Genomic DNA, 12,959 nt, shown 5'->3' with positions numbered 1-12,959 from the left:
TTTATTCCCTAACGACACTGCGCCCTCTACTGCTCATGCGCGGAAAAATCAAGGTAAAGTGAACATTTTCATCTAACGTACACTATATTGCCAAACGTTTTGGGACGCCCCTCCAAATCATTGAATTCAGGGGTTGGGCATGCATTTGGTGTAGAGGACCTTGACTGGCCTGCACAGAGTCCTGACCTCAACCCGATATGATATTTTTGGGATGAATTAGAGCGGAGACTGCGAGCCAGACCTTCACATCCAACATCAGTGCCTGACCTCACAAATGAACTTCTAGAGGAATGGTAAAAAATTCCCATAAACACACTCCTAAACCTTGTGGAAAGCCTTCCCAGAAGAGTTGAAGCTGTTATAGCTGTTATATTACATTTATGTGCATGTAAAGGCAGACGCCCCAGTTGAGGCCTGGCTCGCAGTCTCTGCTCTAATTCATCCCAAAGGTGTACTATCGGGTTGAGGTCAGGACTCTTTGCAGGCCAGTCAAGTTCCTCCACACCAAACTCCCTCATCCATGTCTTTATAGACCTTGCATTGTGCACTGGTGCATGTTGGAACAGGAAGGGGTCATCCCCAAACTGTTCCCACAAAGTTGGGAGCATGAAATTGTCCAAAATGTCTTGGTACGCTGAAGCATTAAGAGTTCCTTTCACTGGAACTAAGGGGCCAAGAAAAACAACACCTGAATTCAATGATTTGGAGGGGTGTCCCAAAACTTTTGGCAATATAGTGTATCATATGGAAATGAAACAAAGCTATGAAACATAAGACTTAATTTGTAAACTGTATATACAGTATAATAATCTGGAACATTTAAAGAGAAAGCTTCCTAAAACTCTCTACTTTTAACACCTCACACAAAAACATGATAATACTTCTTTTTGTATTATTATTTTCAGAGTATAATTTTTAATCATTTAAATATTAAACTTTTTCATCCTTCTTGACCATTCCCCTGTCTGGTTCGGTTTTAGTCAATTAAGATTAGTCATTAAAAGAAAAATCAACTCCATGTGCATTTATGGAAATATACAGGAAATTTCATAATTACTGTGCGTGAAAAACTTCAAAACCTGATGTTTACACCTAAATTATTACCAGTCACTGAAATCAAGACCTTTAAAAAGATTTTGACATTTCTCACACCTCATGTATCATTAAGTAAGTTGTTTATTGCAGGCTATATCCTGCATGAGATGCAATCAGCTGTACATGAAACCGAGCATCTGATTGCGGTGTGAAAATGTTCTGTGCGTGCACATGTGTTAATGGCCTGCTCGTTTCAGCTCCTTATGAAGTGCTCGTTAGCATTTAATTGAGTTATGCGACTTACTCCTAATTCCAAACTAATCCCATATGTTATTTCTGAACCTGCTAAACCTCACAAGCCCCTTTTGATTCGAGAGCATGAGTATTTATATAGTAACCTATAAACAACTTACAATACAAATATGCAGAACACAAAAGATTTAGAAATTAAATGTTTTTTTTTTATTTTCAGAAGATAAAAGTGAAATCACACAGTGCCTTTTACGGTGCAAAATAAACTAACGTGACTACAATACAATATTATAGGTATTATAACGTAGTTTAAGTGCTCAGCTGAATAGTCACAAGTCCTTGCTCTTTTTTTAAGACGTGGAAATCTTGTCCATGGAACATCCACACTTCTCAACGATCATGTTGGGAAATTCGGCCACTTCGATCTGTGTGTAGTCCCCTTTCTTTAGCAGGTACATCACCGGCAGAGGTGCGCTCTCCACCACTGAGCAGGATCTCGGTCCGTAGCCATAGTTACGCTTGGGCTGCTTACATCCTCCTGTACAGCGGAAAGCCTGGTATCCAGCCGGCTCCAGGATCCAGTACTGCGCCCACGTTACTTCCCGGAAGTTGATATAATGCTCTTCCCGGCAGCACGCCTGATTGTCTGCGCCGCGCCTACAGTCACCCAGGGACCTGTATAAAAAAAAATAATGCATTAATTGGTGACACTGTTAACACATCTTAAACATGCACACGAACATTTAAACATCTACTGATAATACCACTTACCCATATTCTTCCAAGTTCAAGGTGTACAGCACGAGCTCAGGTGTCCCTGCAGTGGTGTCGAGGCTGTTCTGCGTGGTGAATCTCACTCGCTTTGCCATTTCAGCTGCATAACTTCCAGGTCTTTCTCCTTCGATCCGTACCTCCAAATGCAGTGGGCTTTTAGTCATTGATTTGGACCAGTAGTGAACCGCTTGGGTCACGTCAAAGCTCCTCCAGCCGACCTCGTTCACTTGGACCAACCTGTCCCAGATAAGAACATGCGTTAAGCAATAAATCCTTCCTTTTTTTTAAGCAATTCATCTGAATTAGAAATCCAGTGTCTCTCTTTGGATATAATACTTCAAGAGCTTACCTTGAGTCAACCAGTGAGCTGTGGTTGGACTGGTTGCACACCCAGTAAATGCTCACGCGAGCATGATTGACGGGTCTGTGCTTCTTCTTGTCGGTCGCAGGCAGTTTACGCACAGCCGTCTGGTAAAGTTTGAGCTCTGCCATGGCCACCTCGCTGTTTTCTTTCAGCCGGGTCTCCATGTCAAACACCACATGTTGTCGAGTCATATCTGAGTATTTCATTTCGCTTGTTATATCTGGGAAAACATATAAGATGCCTGGTTGGACATCTACCCACTGTGCATTACAGTAAATTTAGTATGTATACTTTATCTAGAAAATTACACCTCATCCTTAACTTACGACGGCTGGGTAATACCTCAGCCTCAAGGAAAATATATATATTTGTTTATTATAGATTAAGGAATCTGGTGATGAAAGTGTGAATTCAAAATGCAAGCGGCAATTCACATCAAAAAGCTTACCTGTGTTGCCATGGATACGCCTAAAGATTCCCGCCAAACTGGGCAGAGATCTCCGCCTCCGAGCATGGTGTAGTTTCAGCATGGACAGATACTTGTTCTTGATGTGATTCGGGATCACCAGATTTTCTAAATCTCTCTTGTGGATGCTCGGGAGTTCGGTTAGTCCGAGTTTTTGTAGAATGGCCTCCTTCATGTTTTCAGTGGAGTCCGTGTGAACCAGAGAGATGAGCACTGCACACAGCAGCAGGTGGATGAGGAGAGCCATGTCGTAGTGCTACAGGTTCACTACTGTGAAGTGACTGAATGTGAAGGGCTTAGAGAGTGTTCTCTCCTTATATTCAGCTCGACCCCCGGCATCACGTCACGTCTAGACCACTTTACAGCCCTAACGGGGGGAAGGGGGAGGGAGGGGGCTGACCTGAAGGGTCTGAGCCACTTCAAAGACACGTCGCTAATTGGGAGTCGGTACTTTGTTTTCTCAGATAAGTGTCTCAATAAATAAATAAATAAACACATACATACATACATACATACATACATACATACATACATACATACATAAATCTACATGCTGCCCAAAACATGCATCTGAATTTAACTTGAACAGTGCCATAATTAAGGCCCAGTTCCTTCTCAGAAAATACAGTAATAAACGACAGGCCTTGTTGTTGGGATCTACATTCACATGATCAAGTAAAAGATACCTATCATATTTTGCATATCGTATCAAATTTTCCCACATATTTGTGGAAATAGCAGTCAGTCACCAGGAATGATACAGTACTTTTATATAGTATGAAGCTAATCATCATCGCCATGTTTTAATATTATGTATAATATAAATATATAATGACCAATTAAGATCCAGGTTTGCTGTTTTGATTTAGGCCTAATCATTTATTTAGTCTGAATATATTTTGAGGCAAGGTGTATTTGGAAATATTCTACATATTCTTAAGGTTCATTATTATCACAGATACAGACCACAGGGATAGGCACTTGGAAATGTGGATTGGAAGAAGTTTTCTTAAAGGGGTGATTATCTATTTCTGCTCTAGGATCAGTCAGACCTTTTTTTGTCCCACAAACAGAAGAACTAAAGTTGGCCTCAGTCTGCCTTGTGTATTGGCTTATAGGTTCCCTATCAGACAACTCAGACCTCCAATAGGTCTGATGATAGAGCAACTATTCTCAGACAAGCCACCAAATATACTCCTTGTTGCAGCCTGTTGTTAATCATATTATTAATCGAGTTATTTTGTCATGGTGGAAAAGATATTTTTGAAATACATCATATGTATTAATAACATTTAATAAATAATAATAATTCATAATATTTGTTAGTGTTATGTTGCCATTACACTTGCCATTACAAAAACATAAATAATTGAATAAATACAGGAATATACAAATTTAACGAATGCTTCTATGTTAATAAATTAATATTCCAAATTTAATAACACTGTTTACACTATTACTGAATTAATGTCTCAATTAAATAATAATAATTATTATTATTATTATGTATTATTATTATTGTTATTATTCATATCTGTAGTATGTTATATAGATAATTAAATGATATCAAAAGTGTATATATCATGAATCATTTAAGTATCTATCGAATCCTTTCCATCTATCTAAGACATTCCACATTAAAGTCTACCAACCAGTGATTTATGAGTTTTGATGTCACTGAACAGTTAATGCTGCTGACTAGACTTGCAATTCATTACACAGGCTACACTTACCTATATGATTTACCTGACCATTCCAAATCCAATTACACAAAATGCCAGTGGTCTAACATCTTAATTGAATAAAAGGAGCCTGCAGGTTTTCTGATCTCTTATGTTTTCCTTGAGTATTGGCTACCAGTCCTTCCAATGCCATGTGAATACACATATAATTACACTCTGATTAATACATATTAATTCTGTATGTGTTAAAATGACTGTTTTTTTGTCATTGAATTCATTCCGTACGAATTACTGTGTTCAATATAGAGTACGAATATCTTGTATTAGTTTCTGTACAAAGGTCTTGCATCTTTTTCTCAGATTATTTGAGATCAGACATGTTTACTCTGTTCACACTGAATATGACTGAAAATGAATAATTGTCTTTTATAAGTGTGTGATTGTGTATAGTGCTATGCAAGCATCCGCTTTAGGATTGGGGTTGATTCATAGCATGTATATTAGATTATAAACTATTACATATTCATAGTCTAAAACTAATCTGGGCAAAATTTTTGAAGAGTTCGTGCAAAGACCTCATACTTAGCTTATGTAATATTAAAATAATATATTAGCCAAAAAAAAAATCATGACATGTGGCGTCTCACAAGTAAATGCTAACTCTTCCAAGGTTAATCTATAATAGTCTAGTCTAGTGTGTTATTATCCTTAGCCTAGCAGTTTTACTTCTCAATACACACATATTATATAGACTGGTTTATTTGCTCTGTAGCATGTTTTTTTTTTATGTAGGCTATAGCCTACTACATATTTAAAGATCAGTTAGATGAGGGAGAGGTGTTTTTTTTCGCCAAATGAAAAACAATAGCCCAGTGGGATAAAAACAACCTTGAAACGTTGCTCCTTTCTTTTAGCCTTTTAATCAAAACGCAAGTCCAATAAACACATTAGCCTATGTGTTAATGATAGGCTGCGTGTCGCACATTAGCATCACAACGTGGATCCATTGACGACTAGTCGCTTTACAGGCTACTACCAAATAAAAAACAAATTTTGAATGAAATATGTAAGGATGATCGAATACGTCGTATATGTCGAATAAATGAATATGTTGGAAATACACAAACGCATGCGGGGGGGGTCGTATGTCGAATAAGTGAATATGTTAGAAATACACAAGCGCATGCGTAGAGAGAGGGGGAGAGAGGGGAGAGAGATAGTGAGGGGGAGAGAGAGAGAGAGTCTATTTAAGCTTATAACAAGTCTATGTATAAGAAATAAAAGATATATAAGAAATACATAATCAATAATAATATTGGGTTGAATAAACATACTGTCACGAGCTGGGATGTCACACTTTTAGTTAAAGCTGACTAGTCCTCAACCGAGTCAACATGCAAACAAACCCAAACAGATTGAAAGTTAAACAGATGTAAATATACCTAACATGCATATTTTTATAGGCTTACTATTACAATCTGAAATAAAGCCTATATACATTTAAAGGTAAAAATAATAATAAAATAAATAAAATACATAAATAAGTAAATTTAAAAAAAAAAAAGCTGTACAGTACCGGTATATTTTAACGTATTAAAAAATACAGAGGAAAAGTCAGAATGACAAATGGTTATATGCCAAAAAGCAAAAAAGTATTATGCCTTTTGAAAATAAGTTTTTTATTAGAATCAGAACGAAAAATCAAAAGAACCAGAAATTAAATATAACGTTTTAAGTGTGTACACTTGTGTATAAAATATTTAACCAAAAATAAAATAAGATGGATAAAGTTTAGAACAAATTACAGAATGAGTAATTTACATCAAAGTTATCAGAAATAATAATAATTTTAAAAAATGTTAAGTAAATTCTTAGTTTTAGTTATTATTATTAAACGAAATCGTTTAACCATAATCCGGTTTATTAAATTCAGATCTTCATTTGTCCAGCAGTGGGCGCTGTTACACCATCATTATTATTACAGTGTCCGTATAGTTTTCATTAAAAAAAAACAAGGACAATTTTGTCTATTTTTAGACAAAAAGCTAAATGCTTCTCATATTTTACTGTTGCTTTTTGAACCCAGTTTCTTCCCTGATGTAACCTAGCTTGCAAGTGCAAACCTACCTAATTCTTTAAAAATAAAATGACCCTAACAAATGGTTAGTTTTCCATAGTGAACACCATGTGTTTACATACTTTCTGTCCGATTTTTGTTGCTTGTGACATCTGTGAAGCATACATTTTTGTCCTGATCCTTGGCCCTCAAGCTGTTTAAACACAGTTATAGTGTAGATTTGTGTTGCTATAAATCGTTAGAGGTGAAGTGAACATATCTGCTTTTTCCAGAATTTGTTGAAATCATATAGACTCCAAAGAAAGACCTTTGCAAATAAGATGTCAGTTGTGACTCACTGATGGACAGCAGGACCTCTGGGACCTCTAGTGTGCAAGCTGGTCAAGGAAAAAGAGACTGGGGGAGGAAAAAACTGTCACATAGAATCGACCCTGCATCAATTATTTTTTTGGCTAGTGGGGGAGTCCCAACAAATCCATACAACAAATAATTCATGGGGAATTTTTTGGAACGAGATATCAGTTCACAACATCTCTGTGGACATTTAAAAAGGCATCAGATAACTAACTTTGTTCCTCGACCACAATCGTATCTTTATCAGTGATTTACGATGCAGAAATAGCGGGATAGCACTTCCAGCATCCCTGAATTTCCCCATAAAGCAAAACAGCTGTTGTGCGCCGGTCGCCATGTTGGTGTAGAATTCTTTCTGGCTTCATTCCCAATAACTCCCGACTCCCTCTATAGGGACACTATACCGGATATGAAACAGTGGCTTCTGCGCTCGATGTAGTGCACTACATCCAGGAAGACATTTTGGATAGAGCCTCATCCTACCGCTGCAGCCGCATTCCCTGAGCGCGGTGGGCTGCGGGCTGAGGTCGCGCAGGGGAGAGGCACGGATTTCCACAGTGCTGTGTGGGATCACGGGGAATGTTAGTTACTCTTCATCCTGGGCGAGATTTTCGACTGTGGAAAGGACTTCTGTATAAATGCGTCGGTTTTATTTTTTACGGACTGTCTGTGCTGCTTATCAACTATTTTTTTGGAACTTGTGTCAAGTTAGTTAGCTAGCTAGGTTTTCGGCTATCAAGCTCGGCTGCTGTAGCTCCACAGTAGTGTCATAAGCTAGCTTAGAAGTTACTTTGTGGGTTAGCAAATTCTAGCTCGCAGTGTGTTTAGATACGTGAATGTTTTGCAAGTTAATTTATTATACTAAAGTCGTGTCGCTTAAACCAGGGTTTTAATAAAACATTTCCATTGTCTAGTGCCTAGGTATCCAAGAGTTAACCTTACCTAGCGCAATCAATTCGCTAGCCACTTAGCTTTTTAGCATTTGCTGCAGGCTTTGCTCACATTCGCTTGTTTGTATCTGATGCAGCTGAAGTCTAACTGATAATCAGTTTTATTTATCTATTCTTTTACATCCAGCATATTAAATATGAACAGTTTGCTTTTTGCTTACGAACGCGCGCTGTTTTATAAAGAAGTGTGAAGAGTGGAGCGACATCACGTCTTGGCTAGGCAGATTTTTGTCTAATTTCTGTCTCTACTTAATCCTGACTGCAGAAAATGTAGCACACAATATTAGATGAACGAAATAAATCTAACAAGCTAGAAACAAACAAACAAAACGGCTAGGTCTAGGTCTAGCTGTGGCAGTGTGAGCACACCATGGTTCTCTGTTGTGTATGAATGGGAGCATGAAGTGTTTTCTTCTGGAGCTTAGCTAGCTAGCTGTGTGTGTTTGTAGCCTCAGCACCGACGTGGCTAGCTTGACTCGGTTTTTAATGTCAGTGTTTATATTTTTAACACAATTCTGTCAGATAGTGTAAAGGCCAGGGACGACCACATTTTTGTTCCACCATGTCGGGCGAAGTTCGTTTGAAAAAGCTGGAGAAAATGTTCCTGGATGGTCCTGTCAAGTCTAATGGCCAGTGTTTCAGCGTCGAGGCTCTGCTGGACGTGCTCATCTGCCTGTATGATGAATGCAATAATTCCCCTCTCAGGAGAGAGAAGAACATAGCCGAGTTCCTGGAGTGGGGTAAGTAGTAGACGCGGTGGTTGATTTGAATTAATTAGATACACCATTCAGCATTTTAATATGTACACATACTCTATAGTAGGTTTACATTTACTGACTGTGCTCTTATTCCATCTACACAACTGTCCATCAATTAATATGACCTCCACTGCTGAGAGATTCTCACACCGTTCCCACCACTGACCCTGATCTGGGACGGTGTATCAATAAGTCTGTTAGGAATACACTGACCAGGCATAACATTATGAAAACCTGCCTAATATTGTGTTGGTCCCCCAATTGCTGACAAAACAGCCCTGACCCGTCATGCACTGTGTATTCTGACACCTTTCTATCAGAACCAGCATTAACTTCTTCATCAATTTGAGCAACAGTAGCTCGTCTGTTGGATCGGATCACACAGGTCAGCCTTCACTCCCCACGTGCATCAGTGAGCCTTGGTCACCCATGACCCTGTTGCCGGTTCACCTCTGTTCCTTCCTTGGACCACTTTTGATAGATACTGACCACTGCAGACCGGGAACACACCACAAGAGCTGCAGTTTTGGAGATGCTCTGATCCAGTCGTCTAGCCATCAAAATTTGGCCCTTGTCAAACTCGCTCAAATCCTTACACTTGCCCATTTTTCCTGCTTTTAACACATCAACTTTGAGGACAATATGTTCAATTGCTGACTTGCTGCTTTATATCTCCCACCCACTAACAGGTGCCATGATGAGGAGATAATCAGTCATATTCACGTTACCTGTCAGTGGTCATAATGTTATGGCTGATTGATGTACATCAGATATAACAATGGTGCTGCCAAATTTAGAACTGCAATCTGATCCCTGAACTAACCACTGGTGATGGGTTATATATATATACTAAAGCCTTTGCATCATCACAGTGGTTTTAAAGTGTGTTTCTTTTCAAAGTTGTTATTCTTCTTCTTCTTGTTTTATTATTATTAAAATTGCATTTTATTAATTTTAGAACATTATCCTTAAATCATATTAGCGACCCATTTTTTTAAGTTTCACAACCCACCCGAGGCTCCCGACCCAGGTTTACAAATGCCAAACCCCATTTCCTGAACATTTTAAGTGTTTCTTCTGCTCTGTTACACCCTATTTAACTAATCAGCTACCTAACAGCTCTTTCTGGTTAAAGTGGATGTGTTAGAGCAGAGAAAATGCATAAAATTTGCAGAACATGTGGTACTCAGTCCCGGGGATTAGGAACCTATGGATTATTATTAAGTTGCTTGAAGGAATTTTACACCTATAGTCTGTAACTACCAACAAAGTAGGTGCGTCGAATAAAATGTACATCAAGTACACACAGTACGCAAACCTGTTCTGCCTGATAAACTCATACTGGCGGCGCACACAATAGCCTGCTACTACCGTGTGTGTGAGTGCTGTATTGAGAATGATCCACCACTTAAGATACACTATATTGCCAAAAGTTTTGGGACATCTGCCTTTACATGCACATGGAATTAATATGGAGTTGGCCCGCCCTTTGCAGCTTTAACAGTTTCAATTCTTCTGGGAATGCTTTCTACAAGGTTTAGGAGTGTGTTTATGGGAATTTGTGACCATTCTTCTAGCAGCATATTTGTAATGTTGGGCGAGAAGGTCTGGCTCACAGTCTCCGCTCTAATTCATCCCGAAGGTGTTCTATCGGGTTGCAGGCCAGTCAAGTTCCTCCACATATCTTTATGGACCTTGCGTTGGAACAGGAAGGGGTCATCCCCAAACATAGTTCAGAGCATGAAATTTTCCAAAATTGCTTTGGGAATGCTGAAGCATTAAGAGCTCCTTTAACTGAAACTATGGGGCCAAGCCCAACCTCCTGAAAAACAACACCTGAATTCAATGATTTGAAGGAGTGTCCCAAAACTTTTGCCAATATAGCGTATCTGGTTAGCAGCGAGCTCTTCACATTAATGGTTGGATTAGAAGGAGTTTGAGCAAAGCAGTCAGTAATTTCTTAGCTACAAAGTGTATGTACATGATATACATAGCAAACAAAATGCCTACTGAGTGTAACTGCTGGCAAATAAGCACATGTTTAAAGTTCTTGGATAGAAGTGTATTTAGTGGGTGATCCGTCACGGGCTGATTTTTTTCCTCCTTATGTTCTTCTTAATGTGTTATAGCACTAATATAATCATGTAAACCTACTTGCACTTTAGGTTACTGATTGCATGTTTCCAGTGTTTAGGGTCTTAGTAGTCCCAGAGTGTTTCCAGTGTGCATACAGCCTTTGGTAAAGTCAAGTAACAACATGCTGCTAAATATTTAGAAGTCATACCTGCATACTGAACTGCAAGGCTGAGTGAAACATCAAGGATCAGTGTGTTGTCTTTTACAGTAACTGGACCACATACACATTATTGCTAAACGACAGAAAATCTCTCCATCTATAAATAATATATAAAACAGTTACAGCTTTTCTGTATATATTTTGTTTTATTAGAACCAAATGATCCAGAATTACCGACATTAATTTGACATTACTTCTGGTCCTTTTTCCCCCCTGGCTGAAAGTTGTTCTCAGCGTTTCCTCACAACATTTGGCAAGTCAGCAAAAACTTATTGAACCATGCTATTCAAGTTGAATATGTAGGGTTTTTTTTTTTCTTCTCGTCACATGTAGGAACTCTCGCTGTATTACATTACATGTGTTAGACCTATGCATCCCTCACATTACGTTTGTTGAACCTTTACATCGTCTGTTCTTTGCGAGTGACAGCTGAGTCTTTAAAGGAGATCATGTGGCCTATAAAAAGGCCAAGTCTTGGCAAATATAAACACTCGTTCCCATTTCTAGAGAGCTATTCTTGGTGTCGCAGCATTCCTTATCAACTGTGAATACTGCAAAAGTATACTAAATAAGCCTAAAGTGATTTGATTATTATTATTATTAGTTTGATCATTAATATTGATTATTTTCCACTCCTTGTAGAATAACCTAGGACTTTAACGTATTTATTTATAAGCACTAAATCTAGATAAAGCATTAGACAGCTGTCAGTTTCTTTTTGGAAAATGTGATGTAACTGTTGTGCTCCTCTTATATTAAAATGTAGCCTAGTACTAAGGACTGCGCTGGAACAAGCTGGAACGTGCATCCTGTCTGTCAGCCAGATTTGTTATGACGGTCATAACCTTGTGATAGCCACGTGCTTTCGAGATGTTTTAGCTCAGCTAACTGGGTACAGATGATGTGTGTGTGTAGCCTGTTCAGTTGACAAGCCTTTGTTGTTAGTAATAATGAAGTTAGTGATTTGTCTTGCTGGAATGTTGTGTGCCAGACAAACCTCCCAGATTATTTCTCAATAGTCAATTATTTCCGGCTTTTCTAGTTTATGTTAAGTGTCGTAGCGTTGTCATGTACTGATAGCAACACAAATCTATGCGCCTGATCCATCTTTGTCATTTTAACATCTTTAAATTGATAGACACGTGTTATCTCCACAGTCGAAACACAAAACAAAACGTGAGCCTGAATGCAATAAGATCAGCATGTCCAAGAGCACACCTTCCTCATGCCCAAGGTTTCACATGACCCTGACCACAGAGCTGTCAGAGAGCTGGTTTAGTTTTTGTCAGTGTTGGATCAGTACCCGATATCGACCGATACTTGGAGCTGCGTTGGTGTTCTGTTGGAAAGACGACAAAGCAATGAGCACTGAAATGGCCAAGATGTTTAAAGATAATAAAACCTTTTGAAAGCTACAATTTTACCGAATGCTTATTACACTTTTTTACTGAACGCTTAACAAACAATCTCGATTTAATGTGTGACATGAAAGCTAAAACACACAAGTGTTCAGCTTTGTGAGCTAGGGTTTGATGGCATGCACTGGTCTGTGAATGTCACAGATGCAGAGCAGGCTCGGTTGTTTTTATGGCCGTTAACGGAAAATGCTGACTAAGGGAACAGTCCCTGACATCTTGTGGTATTTCAAGAAGGCCAGTTATGAGGGAGTTTCACATCCCATATATCATAATCACAACAGGTCAATTTATTTGCATTATGCTGTCTCTTTAGCAAAGACAGGAAGTGCTATCTATAATTCTTAAGTAGTAAAATCAATGGGCGATTTTTGCATTATAGTAAATTCTGGGTGTATTAAGACATCTGAACATGAGTGGAAAAGGATAAAGAGAGGGTTGTTAGACTCCAGACCTACAGATCTTCACCTTATGCAGATCTTTCTTTGTAATATTTGTATTAATTGTCTTGTAATGCTCTGGAGATGTTGGTAAAT

The 12,959-nt window shown here is 38.6% G+C and overlaps 2 protein-coding genes across 7 annotated transcripts in view; one reads left to right on the top strand and one right to left on the bottom strand.

Moving 5' to 3' along the window:
* Positions 1-1,586: 1,586 nt before the first annotated feature.
* On the bottom strand, positions 1,587-3,158 carry lft2 (lefty2). Its single transcript, XM_058399757.1, has 4 exons — positions 2,874-3,158; positions 2,411-2,645; positions 2,059-2,298; positions 1,587-1,962 (listed from the first exon to the last, which is right to left on the bottom strand). Exons 1-4 carry the CDS (start codon positions 3,136-3,138, stop codon positions 1,638-1,640), a joined length of 1,065 nt encoding a protein of 354 aa, XP_058255740.1. The 5' UTR covers positions 3,139-3,158; the 3' UTR covers positions 1,587-1,637.
* Positions 3,159-7,486: 4,328 nt separating this feature from the next.
* Positions 7,487-12,959, top strand: part of cdc42bpaa (CDC42 binding protein kinase alpha (DMPK-like) a) — a 43,604-nt gene continuing 38,131 nt past the window's right edge. For 2 of the 6 annotated variants that reach the window (XM_058399104.1, XM_058399107.1), the window contains exon 1: positions 7,487-8,694. In XM_058399104.1, the coding sequence (XP_058255087.1) occupies positions 8,517-8,694 (178 nt within the window). In that variant the 5' untranslated portion in view covers positions 7,487-8,516. The remainder of the gene's footprint in view (positions 8,695-12,959) is intronic. The other 4 variants (XM_058399105.1, XM_058399103.1, XM_058399109.1 and 1 more) reach the window with 2 other exon arrangements.

This window comes from Hemibagrus wyckioides, linkage group LG09, assembly GCF_019097595.1.
Source record: "Hemibagrus wyckioides isolate EC202008001 linkage group LG09, SWU_Hwy_1.0, whole genome shotgun sequence".
In the NCBI taxonomy this organism is placed as follows: Eukaryota; Metazoa; Chordata; class Actinopteri; order Siluriformes; family Bagridae; genus Hemibagrus; species Hemibagrus wyckioides.
The sequence above is the reverse complement of the archived record's forward strand: the minus strand, read 5'-3'. Positions and strand labels throughout refer to the sequence as shown.